General features: G+C 46.4%; 1 protein-coding gene across 1 annotated transcript in view; it reads left to right on the top strand.

The window, feature by feature from the left end:
* Positions 1–14,608, top strand: part of IPO4 (importin 4) — a 205,142-nt gene extending 190,534 nt beyond the window's left edge. Inside the window, exons 29-31 of the mRNA XM_088470020.1 lie at positions 1,466–1,535; positions 1,705–1,856; positions 14,354–14,608. Coding sequence (XP_088326146.1) covers positions 1,466–1,535; positions 1,705–1,835 — 201 coding nt within the window. The 3' untranslated portion in view covers positions 1,836–1,856; positions 14,354–14,608. The remainder of the gene's footprint in view (positions 1–1,465; positions 1,536–1,704; positions 1,857–14,353) is intronic.
* The last annotated feature ends 1,154 nt before the right edge of the window (positions 14,609–15,762 follow it).

The following is a 15,762-nucleotide window of genomic DNA, read 5'->3' as shown; positions in this document are numbered from 1 at the left end:
TACCCTTTGTGAATAGATCCACATGAAGTACATCCTGCCTATGGAGGATGCACTTCAGTGGATGTATAGCACACCAGTATAGCATACAGTGGGGTGGAAGTACATTTTACAAAACAGGGAATAGTAAATACAGCAAACAGTGCTGCAGTTCGGACATGAGATTTACGGGTGACCTGAAACATTTGAAATATGAAATGCACTGAATGAATAGATCCACGTGTTTGTTCATCCTGCCCAAGAATGAACCATCCGAGGCAGCCATCTGTGGCGCACTGCGTAGGTTACATCTGGCAGGGTGTGCAAGTAGCGGAAGTATAACGTCCAGGTGGAGAAAAAAAAAAAAAGAATAAATGGTGACCACATTTTAAGTTAAAACCATGTTGAACTTAATCAGAAATTAAAAAATTATAGTGATCTGCAAAAAGCCAGTGTCTCCTTTGCTCGAGTGTGTGGGTTTGTCGCATCCAGCAGTTTGTGGAGTTCGATTTGGCTGCAGCATGAGACAGCAGCCGAACCCAGTCTCATGGGAGTGTAAATGAAGGTGGAGTGGCAGCATTCCTGTGTGTTGGTAAAATTGTTTAAATTTTGGTTAGAAAGTAGTCAAAAGTCCAAATCCAGTTTCAACTCCGGTTCTAACTCCATGCTTCAGATGACATGCTTCAGATGGCATGCTTCAGATGGCATGCTTCAGATGGCATGCTTCAGATGGCATGCTTCAGATGGCATGCTTCAGATGGCATGCTTCAGATGGCATGCTTACGATGCAGGCTACAGTGGCAGGCCAAGCCAGTGTGTGCAGGCTTTAAAATGAGTCCCTCTTGCAGGAGAGGCTAGGTCAGCTGGTGCACTGGGAGGGAATGTTTGAGCAGTTTGTTCAACAAGCTAATTAATGGTGGGGGAAGATGCAGCCTCACAGTTGGAACACAAACTTTCAAAACAGACTATTCTTTCAGATATGGAAGATGGCATTAGTTTACCTGGAAAGAGATGAAAGATGGTATTAAAACTCAGCTCCAGTTCTAACTCCATGCTTCAGATGGCATGCTTAAGATGCAGGCTACAGTGGCATATTGAAGAAAGACTTTTTTTTTGTTGCAGTTCACCTGGTGCCACTTACATTTGTATGGAACAAAATTATTGTTCGTTTATATGGTGACACAAACTACTGGATTGTTATTTAGGACAAATATTTAAAAAATGGTTAAAGTCATAAAATAACATACTGTATACAAATTCATAATTACATGCAATGGTTCTGTGAGAAGCTGGGTAGTTTATTTACTTGTATTTACAAACACTTGTTGGGAAATGATGCCAGCAATGAATGAAGTATGCCAAGAATCTATATATTCCACGGTATAGATTATTAACTATTATGTGTCAAGCATTCCTTCAGCATCCTCATTGCTTACCTATATACTTAATGTATGCTTTCCCATGTGTAATGTATGTTTCTTAACTGCAGGTTGCCATGCAAATTAATGACCTTACTAGAATATTTGGTCATGTATTGGGGACTAAAGAAATTAAGCCAGGTACAATTAACATTAATTGACTATTTGTTTATCTGATCACTCAACATCATATTTATGCTGAGCTGTCTCTGTTTCATTTTCTCTTTGTATATGTTCTGTGATTCTGACATTTCTGTTTTATGTTGTGTTTTGTATGGTTTTTCTTAATTCTTTCATGTAATATTGGCAGAGACGGAGGAAACTTTAGTTGTGCTATTGAGAAACATGGCACAGAGTTTCCCACAGGATTTTCAGAATGCTGTGATGTTACTTCCTGTTGAAACTTCTTTAAAACTTCAATCAGTTCTAAGCTTATCGTGAGGAGCATCTTGCATTGTTTCAGTGAGTTTTCTTAATTATTGTGTTCATGTCTCGTGCGCTCTCTTCTTTAGCCTCTCTTGCTTTCTCTGTCACTCTCGCTCACTCGCTTGCTCTCTTTTTTGCTCCTTTCCTATCTCTCTTTTTTGCTCCTTATTTCCTTTGTCTGTCACTCCTCAAATACGAGGGTGAGTCAAAAATTATCCGTACTCTGGCTGTAGTATTTATTTTAATCAACTTTTAGAAAAGACAAATACATTATTTTTTTTTACATAATCTCCCTTTTCAATATAATTTGTCCATCTGTCAACAAGCTTTCGAATTCACTCATTAAAGTGAATGTACCGATGTCTTCACCTCTTCATCAGATGTGAATCTTCGTCCTCTTAGGGCTTCTTTCAGGAGACCAAACAGGTGATAGTCAATGTGGCAAGATCAGGACTATAGGGAGGATGCTTTAACACCTCAAAATGAATTTTTTGGCGAGTGTCGTGCATTGTCCTGAAACAACACAATACCCTTGTATAGCAGTCCTCTGCATTTTGTTTGAATTTTAGGCTTCAGCTCTTCAGTGAGAATCTCACTGTCACTGTAACGAGCACTGTTGATTGATGAACCTTTTTTCCTGATCATGTTCCAATACTGGCCCTTGAGAATCCCATAAAACGGTAAGCATCAATTTTCTAGCTGATGGTTGACTTTTGAACTTTTTCTTGGTCTGCGATTGAGGATGTTTGCATTCCATATTCTGCCGTTTACTCTCAGGCTCGTAGTGATGAATCCATGTCTCGTCACCAGTAATGATTATTTTTAATAAACTTTCATCTTCCCAAGAGTATTGGTCCAAATTTTGTTTGCAGATGTCCAAACACTTCTGTGTGTGCTCTTACGTGAGTTGTTTCAGTACCCATCTCGCACAAACCTTTGGAAACCCAAGTCTGTCGTGGATTTTTGCGTAGGCAGAGCCATGGCTGATTTGCAAATGATTTGCAACATAATCCACTGTATCTCGTCTATCCAACAGAATTGGTTCACGTGCACGCTCAATATTCTCATCAGTCATGGACGTGGACATTCTTCATGGCTGACACTTGTGCAACCTCCTTTGAACTTCTCTATCCATTCATGCACACTTCTTTGCGACAAAACACTTTCTCCATACTGTTCCCAGTCGAACAAGATAAGGTTCTTGGATACAGAAGGTTAATTAAGCAACACAAAGCAGTATCTTGAAAAAAGATATAATTTATTACAACAGATAACAAGATATGGAAGAATAATAGTTACCTAGCTTCGGAATATAAAATGGTTACACGATCCAGGAGCCTCCTCTCAGAATAGAGCTGGAACGAACAATATCCTGGCCACCAGCTGCAGTCTCTGGTCCAGGCACAGGGCAGGCGACTGGAATCTCCTTTGTTCTTCGTTTATATATTATCCTACTTGCATACCCATCTAACTCATACTAATATGGGCATAAACCTACTTCAAACTACTTTATTGGTTAACTACTGATAAGGACTTCTTAAAACTTAACGCAAGCGTACATCGCAGTAGACAACACCTTGTGGATTTATGGCCTGTCTGCTTTCCACATTCCTGTACCATTTCATGCCTGATACACACATTAGAACCATGAATAGAAATGGCTGTCAGTAGCCATTTTGCTATCCCAATACAATCCACCCTTGGGATTATGGTGTGGAAGACATGTATATCATGATCTCATAGGGATCTTTCCTCCTAATTGGCATCAATGTAACAAAATCCAGCATGTTAAAACATTTCCCTGCACAAAGAAATAATACCTTGATCCCAAGATACATACATATTATGATCATAATTCCATAAATAAGCATATGCAGTAAACCAGTGAACCAACCCCCTATTTCTGAACAGGGTTGAACCACGTAACCAACTTTCCTCATAATACTGTTTTAAAGGCCGCACTGCTCTCTTGGTTAACAAATGATGTGGAATCTGCTTGGTATAACTTGATTCACATCTGTAAAGAATGTGGTGGGTATTAAACGTCCCAATGTACAATTAGCAAATCCCCCATAGGACAACCATTTGTAGGCCTTTCACCCACAAAGGTAATTCACATCATCTGGAAGAATATATGGAATTTTAGCCACCACAGTGTATGCAATGGCCAAAAGATCTCTGCTCTTATCAGGATCAAGTGTTAATTGCATCATGTCTGGGGTATCACTACAATTAAGTGTAATGTTTAACAGAGCCCGCCATTCCCTGGCAACATCAACCAATTGAGCTCCTAAATCCCATATTTGAAATATCGTCCTACCCACCATATACTCAAACATAAACAATCCCCTTTTATATGTGAATACTCTAATACAACAGTGAATAATACATATGATTATATCAAATATATCAGTTACTTATAAGATAATTAATATCAGTAAAGTAAAATAAAGTTCAGTTCAGTGAAATCTTGAAAAAGTCTTGAGAATATTGGTGAGTGTGGATCCAACCAATATAAGTTCAGTTTTGCACAATGCACATAGATGTATGTAATGGTTGTGCTGTCAGATCTTTTAACTCTGTTGTCCTCCTGGACTCTTTCTCCGGTATAAGAAATCACTCTCTGGCCATCGTCATCTCAGTCACGCCTCCAGCGATGTTCTCTCACCTCCTGCTCCCAACCATCAATCTGTTGGCTTAAACAAATAAACAGTGTGAGATAAACCATAACAACAAAATAAAATAAGCATTTACTTATCATGCTGCAATTGTCTATTACACCTGTCTCTATTCTCTTCCTACTAAACATTTCTTAACAACCTTATCATAAATGTTTGTGTCTGTGCACCAGATATCTTACTTTAAAATTCAACCTTTTACCACCCTCCGGTTATCAAAATATATATACTGTATACAGCCTGCTCTAAACACCCAACATTGTATGTATATATATAATATGAACATTCCTGTTTCCTAAACAACTCATTCAATCATACTGATGTCAGTTTTGTGAATGGTATGAAGCATAGAAAACCCAATATATTCCATGTTTCTGTAAAATGGGTGTCTTTGTCTGCTTGAATGCTCTCAGACATCCCATAATATCAACAAGTCACTAAGTCTGTGTCACATCTTCAGGAAAGTCTCTTATCTTGTATCACTCTGCTTAAGACAACTTCACTCCTGAATGACAGTGTTCTGTAGCTGTTCCGTACAACACTCGTCCTCCATCTTCTTGGTGGCAAACGATGAATTCAAATTGCCAGACTTGTACAGTCATTATTTCACAGTATATGAGGCCTTTATCAGTAACAAGCAAGGTAGGCCACATTTCCAGCTGTTGGCAAACACAACAGGTTTTTGCAATGTCTCTGACCATGATTTGGATATAAGGAATCCATTTGATTTGTGCTTGCTTGAATGCAGCGTCAGCTCTGTCATGCCTTAACAGTTCTAGCACCATGCTGTCTTTGCGGTGAATTGCACACCATGTTCTGTGCTTAGTTCACTTGTGCACACACCATTGAAGCTGTAGGTGTATGTATCAGCATGTCCCACGTCGATCTTCCAGCTTTGGACAGCAGTCCATATAGACTTTGTATCAAATATCCATTTCTCAGTGTGAAGATTTACAGGGCATGCAGTCTTGTCAGTGACTTGGAAAACAGTCATAGATGCAACAAGTTCGCTAGCCCCTTCTTCTGTCTGTCTGCTGTCAGCTTGTAAAGAAAGCTGCTTTGCTTCAGCAAAAATCCACAACAGTCCTGTGTGGGTGCAGGTAGCACCATAGGCCATGAACCAATAATGCTCTCTGTCTTGGAAATCTTCCCACCACTGTGGAGCTGTGATTATAAAGAAATCCAATATGGACAGTTCAAACATTGGTTTAAATTTTACTCGGCCAGCAAGTATCACTTTGAACTCATCAATCAGCATCAGAGTTTCTGCTGTTGTCGTTAGCAAATGTGTGTATTTCAGCTGCTTCAAAACCATTGGCTGGTAAGGCTTTGTAAGGAAATACACTGGGATGCGAATTTCATTACCAAACACAAAATCTACAACTTTGTCACAAAATATTCCCACAGTCAGTGTGTCTGTAATGCATGTATGCCCCTTGTGGTTGGTCAGTGTGTACCCACCAACCCCTCCTTCACAATGAGCAAGTAAACCATGAACATCATTTGCAATGGATGTTTCATCAGAAAACACATCTTGTTCACTTTTTGCATTGTTAAACTCAACAATGACACGTTGATCATGCCATGTAAAAGTAATGTTGTCACAATTGGAGTCTTCAGCCTCAGGGGTATGGTCTATAACTGCAATCCTGCCTAATCCCCACCCCTTGCATTTTGTCTCATTGGGCAAGGCAAAAGGCATCTTCACCACCCCTTCACTCAGCAACACCCCTCTCAATGGCCATGCAAACACATCTTTTTTTTCAATCAGTTCACATTGCATAGCAAACGGGACACTCCTGGACAAGTCAGACATACCATCATTCACCTTAAGAGTATCACTAACCAATGGCATGTTATCAGAAACTTCATCTGCATTCAATTTTGACTCTACTTTCTGGACATATTCCTTGAATTCATGGATTTCAACATTTTGTTCACATGTCAAATCATCAAATATTTGCATAACATAAAAATGACTCCTCTGATCAATCACATTTTCTGTTTCAAGTTCTTTCTGCGTAACTTCACACACTTCTCTTTGTATTTCAAGCTCACTAATTTCTACGCAAGATGTCTGTAAATCACCAGTTGACATCTTAACTCTTGCTTGTGAGGATTCACTCCCCCTCCCTATGGAATTTCTGGGACAATGGGAATTCAGGCTTACGCTCTCTGTCTGTGAGACAGGCTTTCTTATCACTGCATTCTTCTCAACAGATTTTACACTTCTTTCAACATATATTGGTCTACGCAAAATGTCACTATTTTTACACTTATCAATACCAGGCAGTGAAAAACCAACATTGTGCTTTTTCTGGAAATCAGCCAGCTGAAATCCCAATTCATTTTTCAACATATTTGCATATTTCTTAAAAATCTTAAAATGCATTATTCTTGTTTGATTCAACAACACAAAGACAGTAAACAGACAACATACAGATATAGTGTGACGTACAGTATACACTCTGTGACTGATCAGGTCACACCTCCCTCATTCACTTATGAGACAGAGGATTTTTTACATGGGTTTGCACAACCCTGCATTTGCACAACACTACGTTTGCACAGCAATGCTAAAACAATCGACTACACATTCCAAGCAGATTTATGACTATTAACTCTCTCTATCCCACTTCTGACACCACTTTAATGTTCCCGGTGGAACGAGATAAGGTTCTTGGATACAGAAGGTTAATTAAGCCACACAAACCAGTATCTTGAAAAAAGATATAATTTATTACAACAGATAACAAAATATGGAAGAATAATAGTTACTTAGCTTCGGAATATAAGATGGTTACATGATCCAGGAGCCTCCTCTCAGAATAGAGCTGGAACGAACAATATCCTGGCCACCAGCTGCAGTCTCTGGTCCAGGCATAGGGCAGGCCACTGGAATCTCCTTTGTTCTTCGTTTATATAGTATCCTACTTGCATACCCATCTAACTCTTACTAATATGGGCATAAACCTACTTCAAACTACTTTATTGGTTAACTACTGATAAGGACTTCTTAAAACTTAACGCAAGCGTACATCGCAGTAGACAACGCCTTGTGAATTTATGGCCTGTCTGCTTTCCACATTCCTGTACCATTTCATGCCTGATACACCACTTCATGTCTGATACACACATAAGAACCATGAATAGAAATGGCTGTCAGAAGCCATTTTGCTATCCCAATACACATACTGTGCACAAAGTCTTCGATAAATATCGGCACCAGACACACCCTAAGACCACAATAAACGAATCATTGCACGCTGCTCTTCTTTAGTGAAAATCAGAAGTGGAGCAGCCAGTTTTTCTTGCACTGCAGTCACAAATGAACAGCAGTGACTGGGGAGACGGTGACCTAGTATGGAATGTGTTGATAAGACAGTGCGGCCAACAAAAGTTTTAATATAATTGAAGTGCGGATAATTTTTGACCCACCCTCGGAAGTACCTCATCTTGAATTTTGAATTATTAATCACTTTGGGGTAGATGTACTAAGTCTTGGAGAGAGATAAAGTGGGGAATGGTATAGTCCCAACCACTCAGCTCCTAACTGTTATTTCTACTTCAGGGTCCATAGGGGGTCCACAGGGTTGACCTTGGGGTATAGCTGGATCTGGATCCACGGGCACCACGCAGTTAAAGCTTTGCTGCTCCCAGGATGCACTTGGGTCCGTCCTCTATACCCCGGCCACAGGCACCTCAGTTTTAGTTGGTGCCCGGCCGGAGTCGGGTCACCCTGTCGCAGTGGGGCTGCAGGAGCAGCCCCTAAGCTTTATTTTAAAAGAGAAATTTTTTTATTTTTTTCTACTTTTTTACACTTTTAGAGCGGCAGCATTAGACTGTCCTTTAGGACGTCCACGCTGCCGCTCCTTCTCCCCGCTGGCGCCGCGACGCAAGTACAGCTCTGGGGATCGCGGCGGGACCCCAGAGCCTGTACTAGCCGGGCTCTGGGGACTCCCTTGACTGCTGCCGGATGCGACGGGGATCAGGTAAGCCGCGGGTCGCCTGTGCGGCGGCCCGCGGATACTTTGTATGCAGTCAGAAGCCTCCGGTCTCTGGGGACAGACCGGAGGCGCTAGCGGCGGCGGCGGGCTCCCCCTCTATAGAGGAATACCCCGCGTGTCCGCTAGACCACCAGGGTAACAGGCTGGTAGCGGGACCGGCAACCCGGGGGTTAATTGCTAGCCAGGGGAGGCAGCCTTCCCTGTCTAGCGGCTCCTCAGCTCAGCGCGCCTTTCAACTAGCAGTCTGGCGTCGCTGAGCTGCTCTTATCTCTCGGCCATTCCTCCTCTGAGGTCTCCGGTGGCCATCTTTACTGGCACATCGCAGACTCCCAGGCGGTATCAAGTGGACCGGTCCCCCTGTGTACCTCTCCCCTGTTAAAGGACAGTGTACACAGCGCTATAGCCCTCCCAGACACTGAATCTGGGAGGTTGATTGTAGCGGAAGGTGCAGTGAGTACTAACTTTTCTGCATTGTATGTGACTATTGCTAGTGCTGCCTGTCTGTGACTTATTCTCCTTGCTGTCAGCTTATAACTATCCCTTTCCTTCTCCTACGGCCCGGCAGGTGTGTGGGGGAAGGGCGTTGTTTCTGAGACCCTCACTTATATAAAACACGTATTAGTGGGGTCAGTCACATACTGTTGTGTGCTACACAGTACCATATCTGGGCTGTTGTGTCGCATACTGGTGAGTGCGCGGGTGTTAAAAACGTAATTCCTCTGGTGATACCTATTTCTTGTGATTTACGGTATCATGTCTGATGAGGAGACTGAACGCTCTGTGGCTCCTGTGCTAATTTCCTGCAGACGCTGTGCTGCTGGAGTTGATGGGGAGGACTTATCTCAGGATGGTCTGTGCGGGCGGTGCCAGCTGGTACCGGGCCCCTCCAACCCCCCTGTATCACAGGACCCTCCTTGGACGATGTTTGCACAGGTGCTGGCGTCTATTGCGGACCGGTTATCGGTCCCATCAGCGGTCCCATCTAGGGCGTTGCCGCAGCCCACCATCCCCCATTCCCCGGGTGTTCCACAAATGTTGCGGTCTCCCCCCGGGGCCCAGACTGTGGGTCCTTGCTCGGGACTGCCTGTGTATGTGCAGTCTTCCCCAGGGACGCCTCAGTCTGTAGTGCCTTTGCAGAGTTTTGCTCCGATGGCTCCTCCGCCTTGGGTGGATGTTCTCTCCAGCTCCGTACAGAGTCTGGCGGCTTCATCCTCGGCGTTTCAGTCCATGTTGCAAGGTGATGTGCCACCAAGGGCGTCTAAACGTCCTGTGGTGAGTTCACTAGCTGCGCAGTTGTCGGACTCGGAAGTGTCCTCAGATGATGGAGAAATCCATGAGGACTCTGACTCTGATGCCATGGGGCAGGAGGTGAAAGCTAAGTCCTCCATTAATGTTCCAGCCTTAGTTAGGGCGGTGCGGGCTATCCTACATGTTGAGGATGATGCGCCGGCTCCTAGGTCGAAGTTTCCTAATTTTAAAAAGACCAAGGTGACTTCAACTGTGTTCCCCCTGTCTGATCAATTATCGGATCATATGGCGGCGGCCTGGCAATTACCCAGTAAGAGGTTCCATCCACAGAAGAGGTTGGCGGCAAACTATCCTTTTCCTGAAGCTCATTGCAGGAAATGGGAGACTCCGCCGGCGGTGGATTCCCACGTTACCCGCTTGATCAAAAGCGCGACGCTGCCATTGCCGTCTATCTCCTCTTTGAAGGATCCCACGGATAGGAAGGTGGAGACTTGTTTAAAGTCCATTTATTCTCTTTCCGGGGCGGTGGCTCGCCCGTCCATGGCTATCTCCTGGGTGGCTAAAGCCATTGAGGCATGGGCCAATGCCTTGGAGGATACCTTTCCTGATGAGGCTCCGGATATCCAGAGAGCGTTAGTAGGACAGATGCGGGATGCAGCTTCCTATATTGGGGAAGCGTCTTTGGATGCCAGCCTGCTCACTTCTAGGGTGTCGGCTGCAGCGGTGTCTGCTCGGCGCTCCCTGTGGCTGAGGTCCTGGAGGGCTGATGCAGATTCAAAAAAGGGTCTGGAGGCCTTGCCTTTTAATGGTGATTTACTATTTGGTCCGGATTTGGACAAAATAGTGGATACTTTGGCTAAGTCCAAGTCGGCTTTCCTCCCTTCGGCCTCTGCGCCGGCTAAAGTAAGGAGCTCTGCCTTTCGGTCCTTTCGGGTTCAGGGTAAGGCCAAGGGCCAGTCCTTCCCGAGACATTCGGCAACCAAGGCCGCACCCAAGCCCAAGAAGCAAGCATGGAGTGCTCGGCGCCCTTCTTCCAAGCAGGAGGATAAACCTGCTGCCTGATGGGACGGGCCTCTCTCTGGGGGACCCCAGAGTGGGAGGCCGACTTCTCCAATTCGCCCAGTGTTGGCACAATACCACCACGGATGCCTGGGTTCGAGAAGTAGTCTCTCAGGGGTACGCCCTGTCTTTTCGGTTCAGTCCGCCCAACCAGTTTTTCTGTACGAGTCCTTCTCTGGACAAGACCAAAGCTGGTCAGATTCAGGTAGCTATAGAATCCTTGCTACAAGCAGGGGTCATTGTTCCCGTTCCGCAGTCTCAGCGCGGGACGGGGTACTATTCTACTCTGTTTCTGGTACAGAAACCCAATGGTTCTCATCGCCCTATCCTGAATTTGAAGTCTCTGAACAGATACCTCAGAGTTCCCAGGTTCAGGATGGAAACGTTACGTTCCATCATTCTGGCGATGGAACCCGGGGATTATATGGTCTCCCTCGATATCCAGGACACCTATCTCCATGTGCCCATAACACCGGCACATCAGCGGTATCTGAGGTTTGCTATCCTGAACCATCACTACCAATTTCGGGCGTTGCCTTTCGGCCTTTCCACGGCTCCGAGGGTGTTCACCAAGGTGATGGCAGTTATGGCTGCCCACCTTCGGGGTCAGGGTCTACGTCTGTTGCCGTACCTGGACGATCTTCTGCTGCTGGCGAGCTCCCCGGAGGTGCTTCTTCGACATCTCCACCTGACCATTGCTTGTCTTCAAGCACACGGGTGGTTGATAAACTGGAAGAAGTCCTCCCTGATTCCATCACAGCGGATGGTTCATTTGGGAGCCCTGCTGGATTCTCGTCAGCAACGGATTTTCCTGACTCCGGAGAAGGTCTCCTCCCTGCGGCTGCGGATACACAGTTGCCTGAGCAGTTGACGCCTGTCGGTCCATTCAGCTATGAGAGTTCTGGGGTCCATGGTGTCGACATTCGACATGGTGGAATTTGCCCAGTTCCATTCCCGGCCCCTGCAGGGGCTGTTCTATCGGAATGTAACGGGTTACCTCAACGGATCCGCTCTCATATGCTGGTGTTGTCCCCGGAGGTTCGACAGTCTTTGGCTTGGTGGCTTCAGACAGCGCATCTGGTCGAGGGGCGCCCCTTTTGGATCCCGGACTGGGTCCTGCTCACGACGGATGCCAGTCTCCGGGGTTGGGGGGCAGTGACCGGCTCATTATCGCTTCAGGGTCGTTGGTCCGCGGAGGAAGCACTTCTCCCCATCAACATCCTGGAACTGCGGGCTGTGTACAGGGCCCTGCAGTCGTCCGGCCCCGCTCTTCACGGAAGGGCGGTTCAGGTGCAGTCCGACAACGCCACCATGGTGGCGTACATCAACCACCAAGGGGGAACTCGCAGTCGGGCAGCAATGTCGGAGGTGTCTCGCATTCTTGCTTGGGCGGAGTGTCACGTTCCAGCGATCTCGGCAGTCTTCATTCCCGGAGTCCTCAATTGGGAGGCGGACTTCCTCAGCCGTCACGACGTGCATCCCGGGGAATGGTCGCTTCACCCAGAGGTGTTTCAGCTACTCGTGGACAGGTGGGGGCTGCCGGAGCTGGACTTGATGGCCTCCCGTCACAATCACAAGTTGCCCGTTTACGGGTCAAGGACAAGAGACGCAGGCGCCTGTCTGGTAGACGCTCTGTCGGTGAAATGGACGTTTCACCTGGCGTATCTGTTTCCTCCGATATCCCTGCTTCCTCGGGTCCTGCGGAAATTCAAGCAGGACGGCGGCACGCTCGTGCTGGTGGCTCCGGCGTGGCCCAGACGTCCTTGGTTCTCCGATCTGAGGTGCCTCTCCATCGACACTTCGTACCTTCTTCCTCAGCGTCGGGACCTGTTGTCTCAAGGGCCCTGCCTTTACCCGGATCTGGGTCGGCTGTCTTTGACGGCGTGGCTCTTGAGACAGCCGTCTTGAAGTCTAGGGGTTTCTCCAGTTCGGTCATTGGTACCATGCTTAGGGCACGCAAGCCTGCTTCCGCGCGGATTTACCACAGGGTGTGGCACACTTACTTTCAGTGGTGTGAATCCAGAAACTATGATCCGCAGGTGTTCCGGGTTTCCAGAATCTTGGAGTTTCTTCAGTCAGGTTTGGACCTCGGCTTACGCCTGGCCTCTCTGAAGGTTCATGTGTTTGCTTTGTCCGTGTGGTTTCAGCGACGGATTGCTACACTGCCAGATGTTCACACCTTTTTCCAAGGTGTTCTCAGGATCCAGCCTCCCTTTGTGCCTCCGGTGGCTCCGTGGGACTTGACGGTGGTACTGAGGGTCTTGCAGGGTCCTCCTTTTGAGCCGCATGAGTCTGTGGAGCTCAAGTGGCTGACGTTTAAGACCATTTTTCTCCTGGCAATTGCTTCTGCCAGGAGGGTTTCAGAATTGGGGGCGCTTTCCTGTCGCCCTCCTTTTCTGATTTTTCACCAGGACAGGGCAGTGCTCCGCACACGTCCTGAGTTTTTGCCCAAAGTGGTTTCAAAGTTCCACATTAATCAGGAACTTGTTGTGCCAGCTTTTCAGTCACCTGATCTTTCTGCTGGTGAGGCTTCCTTGGATGTGGTCCGGGCACTTAGAATCTATGTGGACCGGACTGCTTCGGTTAGGAAGTCGGATTCTTTGTTTGTCCTCTTCGGTTTTCACAAGAGGGGTTGGCCTGCCAACAAGCAAACGTTTGCCCGTTGGCTTCGTTCAGTTATTTGTGAGGCTTATGCACAGGAGGGTTTACTTGTGCCAGCCTCTGTTAAGGCTCATTCCACTCGTTCTGTGGGTCCCTCTTGGGCTGCTAGACGTGGCGCCTCCGCTGTTCAGCTGTGTAAGGCGGCTACTTGGTCTTCAATTCAGACGTTTTTGAGGTTTTATGCGTTTGACACCTTCGCCTCTCAGGATGCATCCTTTGGGCGCCGGGTACTCCTTTCAGCACAGGAGCGTCCCCGCCCTTAGTTGAACTGCTTTGGGACATCCCCAAGGTCAACCCTGTGGACCCCCTATGGACCCTGAAGTAGAAAACAAGAGATATGATAAGAACTTACCTTTGTTATCTCTGTTTCTACAAAGTCCATAGGGTCCACAGGGCGCCCGCCCTGACGCACCTGGCTTCAAACGGGCTGTGTGGCTGGTCACCGGTTTTCCGTCTCCCATTTCTGTGAGTATGGTTTCTTGTGTGTTCCAGTCTTCCTTCTCTCTGTTTAGTCTCCTCCTCCGGCCTTAGCTGCTTACCAACTGAGGTGCCTGTGGCCGGGGGCGGGGTATAGAGGAGGACGGACCCAAGTGCATCCTGGGAGCAGCAAAGCTTTAACTGCGTGGTGCCCGTGGATCCAGATCCAGCTATACCCCAAGGTCAACCCTGTGGACCCTATGGACTTCGTAGAAACAGAGATAACAAAGGTAAGTTCTTACCATATCTCTTGTTATTTCAAACACAGTCTGTAAAGTGACAGTAGGAGCTCTTTGGTTGGTACTTTCTCTCTCACAATTTAATTTTTCTCCAAGCTTTATTAATTCTGCCCTAAGTACATCTACCCCTATATTGTATCTTAACATGTTTTTCTTAACTTTAGGATAACTCACAGGATGCCTTGAAGTTCTGTTCACGTTGCAGTTTCTACAGTAGTTGGAGTTTCACATTGGACTCAGAAGACTGTACATGACCTGCTGTTTGGGACTGTACTTTGTTAGTTTTTTTTAAAGTCACGTGGCATGGGTTTCAACTTCATTGTTGGAGTTTGAGTGTAATGAATTAACTTTGCCACAAAGCTATGGCTGTTGCATTCAACGTAAGGCAATAAAAATGATCTATTCTGTTCAGACTGAAATTGGTCTTTGAATTTATTTATGAGTGAAAGTGCTCACTAAAATGTACTTCATGTAGGACTTATTGAAGACTAGTTTAAATTCAGTTTCAATAGCCATTGACTATGGAGGATGAGAGCACCCCAGGCAGGGGGGGACATGGAATTTTCTTCTTCGTCGTCCACAGGAATACCTTAGGGAATATTATGGTTGGAGACCATGCACCAAACAGTTAAAGCTTCAGCTCACAGGATGCTTCGGGACTTCCTCCATATATAACCCGCCCCTAGCCATAGGATTTCAGTTGTTCGTTTGGTGCGACAGGATCAAGACGCACCTTTGTAACGGGACTGCTCAGGCAGTCCTAAGCTTTTATTTTATGTTTTATTTTTTTTTCTTGTTTTTGGCAGCAGGCTTGGATTGGGGAGCCGGGTAATTCCCCGGTGTGCTTTAAGGCTTCGCCCCTTTCTGTAAGGCCCTTCATGCCCCAGTCCGACACTGGTTGGCAGTACTGAGCGTCTGAATTGAGACGCATGTCTACCTCCGCCGGGCCACAACACCAGTAGCTGGGCTGGTGATTTCGGCGGGTCATGGCTGAGCTTGCTAGCAGCAATGCTGCGACCCAGACTGCAACCGGATTTAAAGAGATGTTAGGTAAAGCGATTCCTCGCTTATGGGGAATCGCGCGCAGCAGTCCTTGCTTCTGGTGTCAGAGAAGCATCAGAAGCCACTGCTGTCAGGGCCCGGGATTGTCCACGTCCTCACTACACCACTGGGATCGTATTGTCTGATGCCGGGGATCGGCAGCAGACGCCTCTGCCATGAGGCCAGCGTGTACCCGGCTGGTTAACGCAGCTTAGGGGAGGTAGGTGCTCCTTCGGCAGCTCCTTCTGACGCAGACGCAGTCCCTACGAAGGGTTTCGCGCATCTGGGTTGCTCCGCCTGCTCTTCACATGTGTATGAGACGCTCACTGACCACGCTCAGGGCACACTGTAGCTGTTGGTCTCAGGAGGGTATGTGTCAGTCTCCCTGTATACCTCTCCCTTAGTTAAGGTATTGTAGTGCAGTTGATTTAGAGTCGATTGTCATTTTATTTTATTACATATGCATTGTATGTGACTGGGAATTGGTATGAAATACAGATGGACGGGATCCCGGCTGTTGGTACACTGAAAG

The sequence above is a fragment of the Taudactylus pleione genome, unplaced genomic scaffold (assembly GCF_031769625.1).
Source record: "Taudactylus pleione unplaced genomic scaffold, aTauple2 ptg000095l, whole genome shotgun sequence".
Taxonomy (NCBI): domain Eukaryota; kingdom Metazoa; phylum Chordata; class Amphibia; order Anura; family Myobatrachidae; genus Taudactylus; species Taudactylus pleione.
Note: the sequence above shows the minus strand (reverse complement) of the source record. Positions and strands in the feature narration are given on the sequence as shown.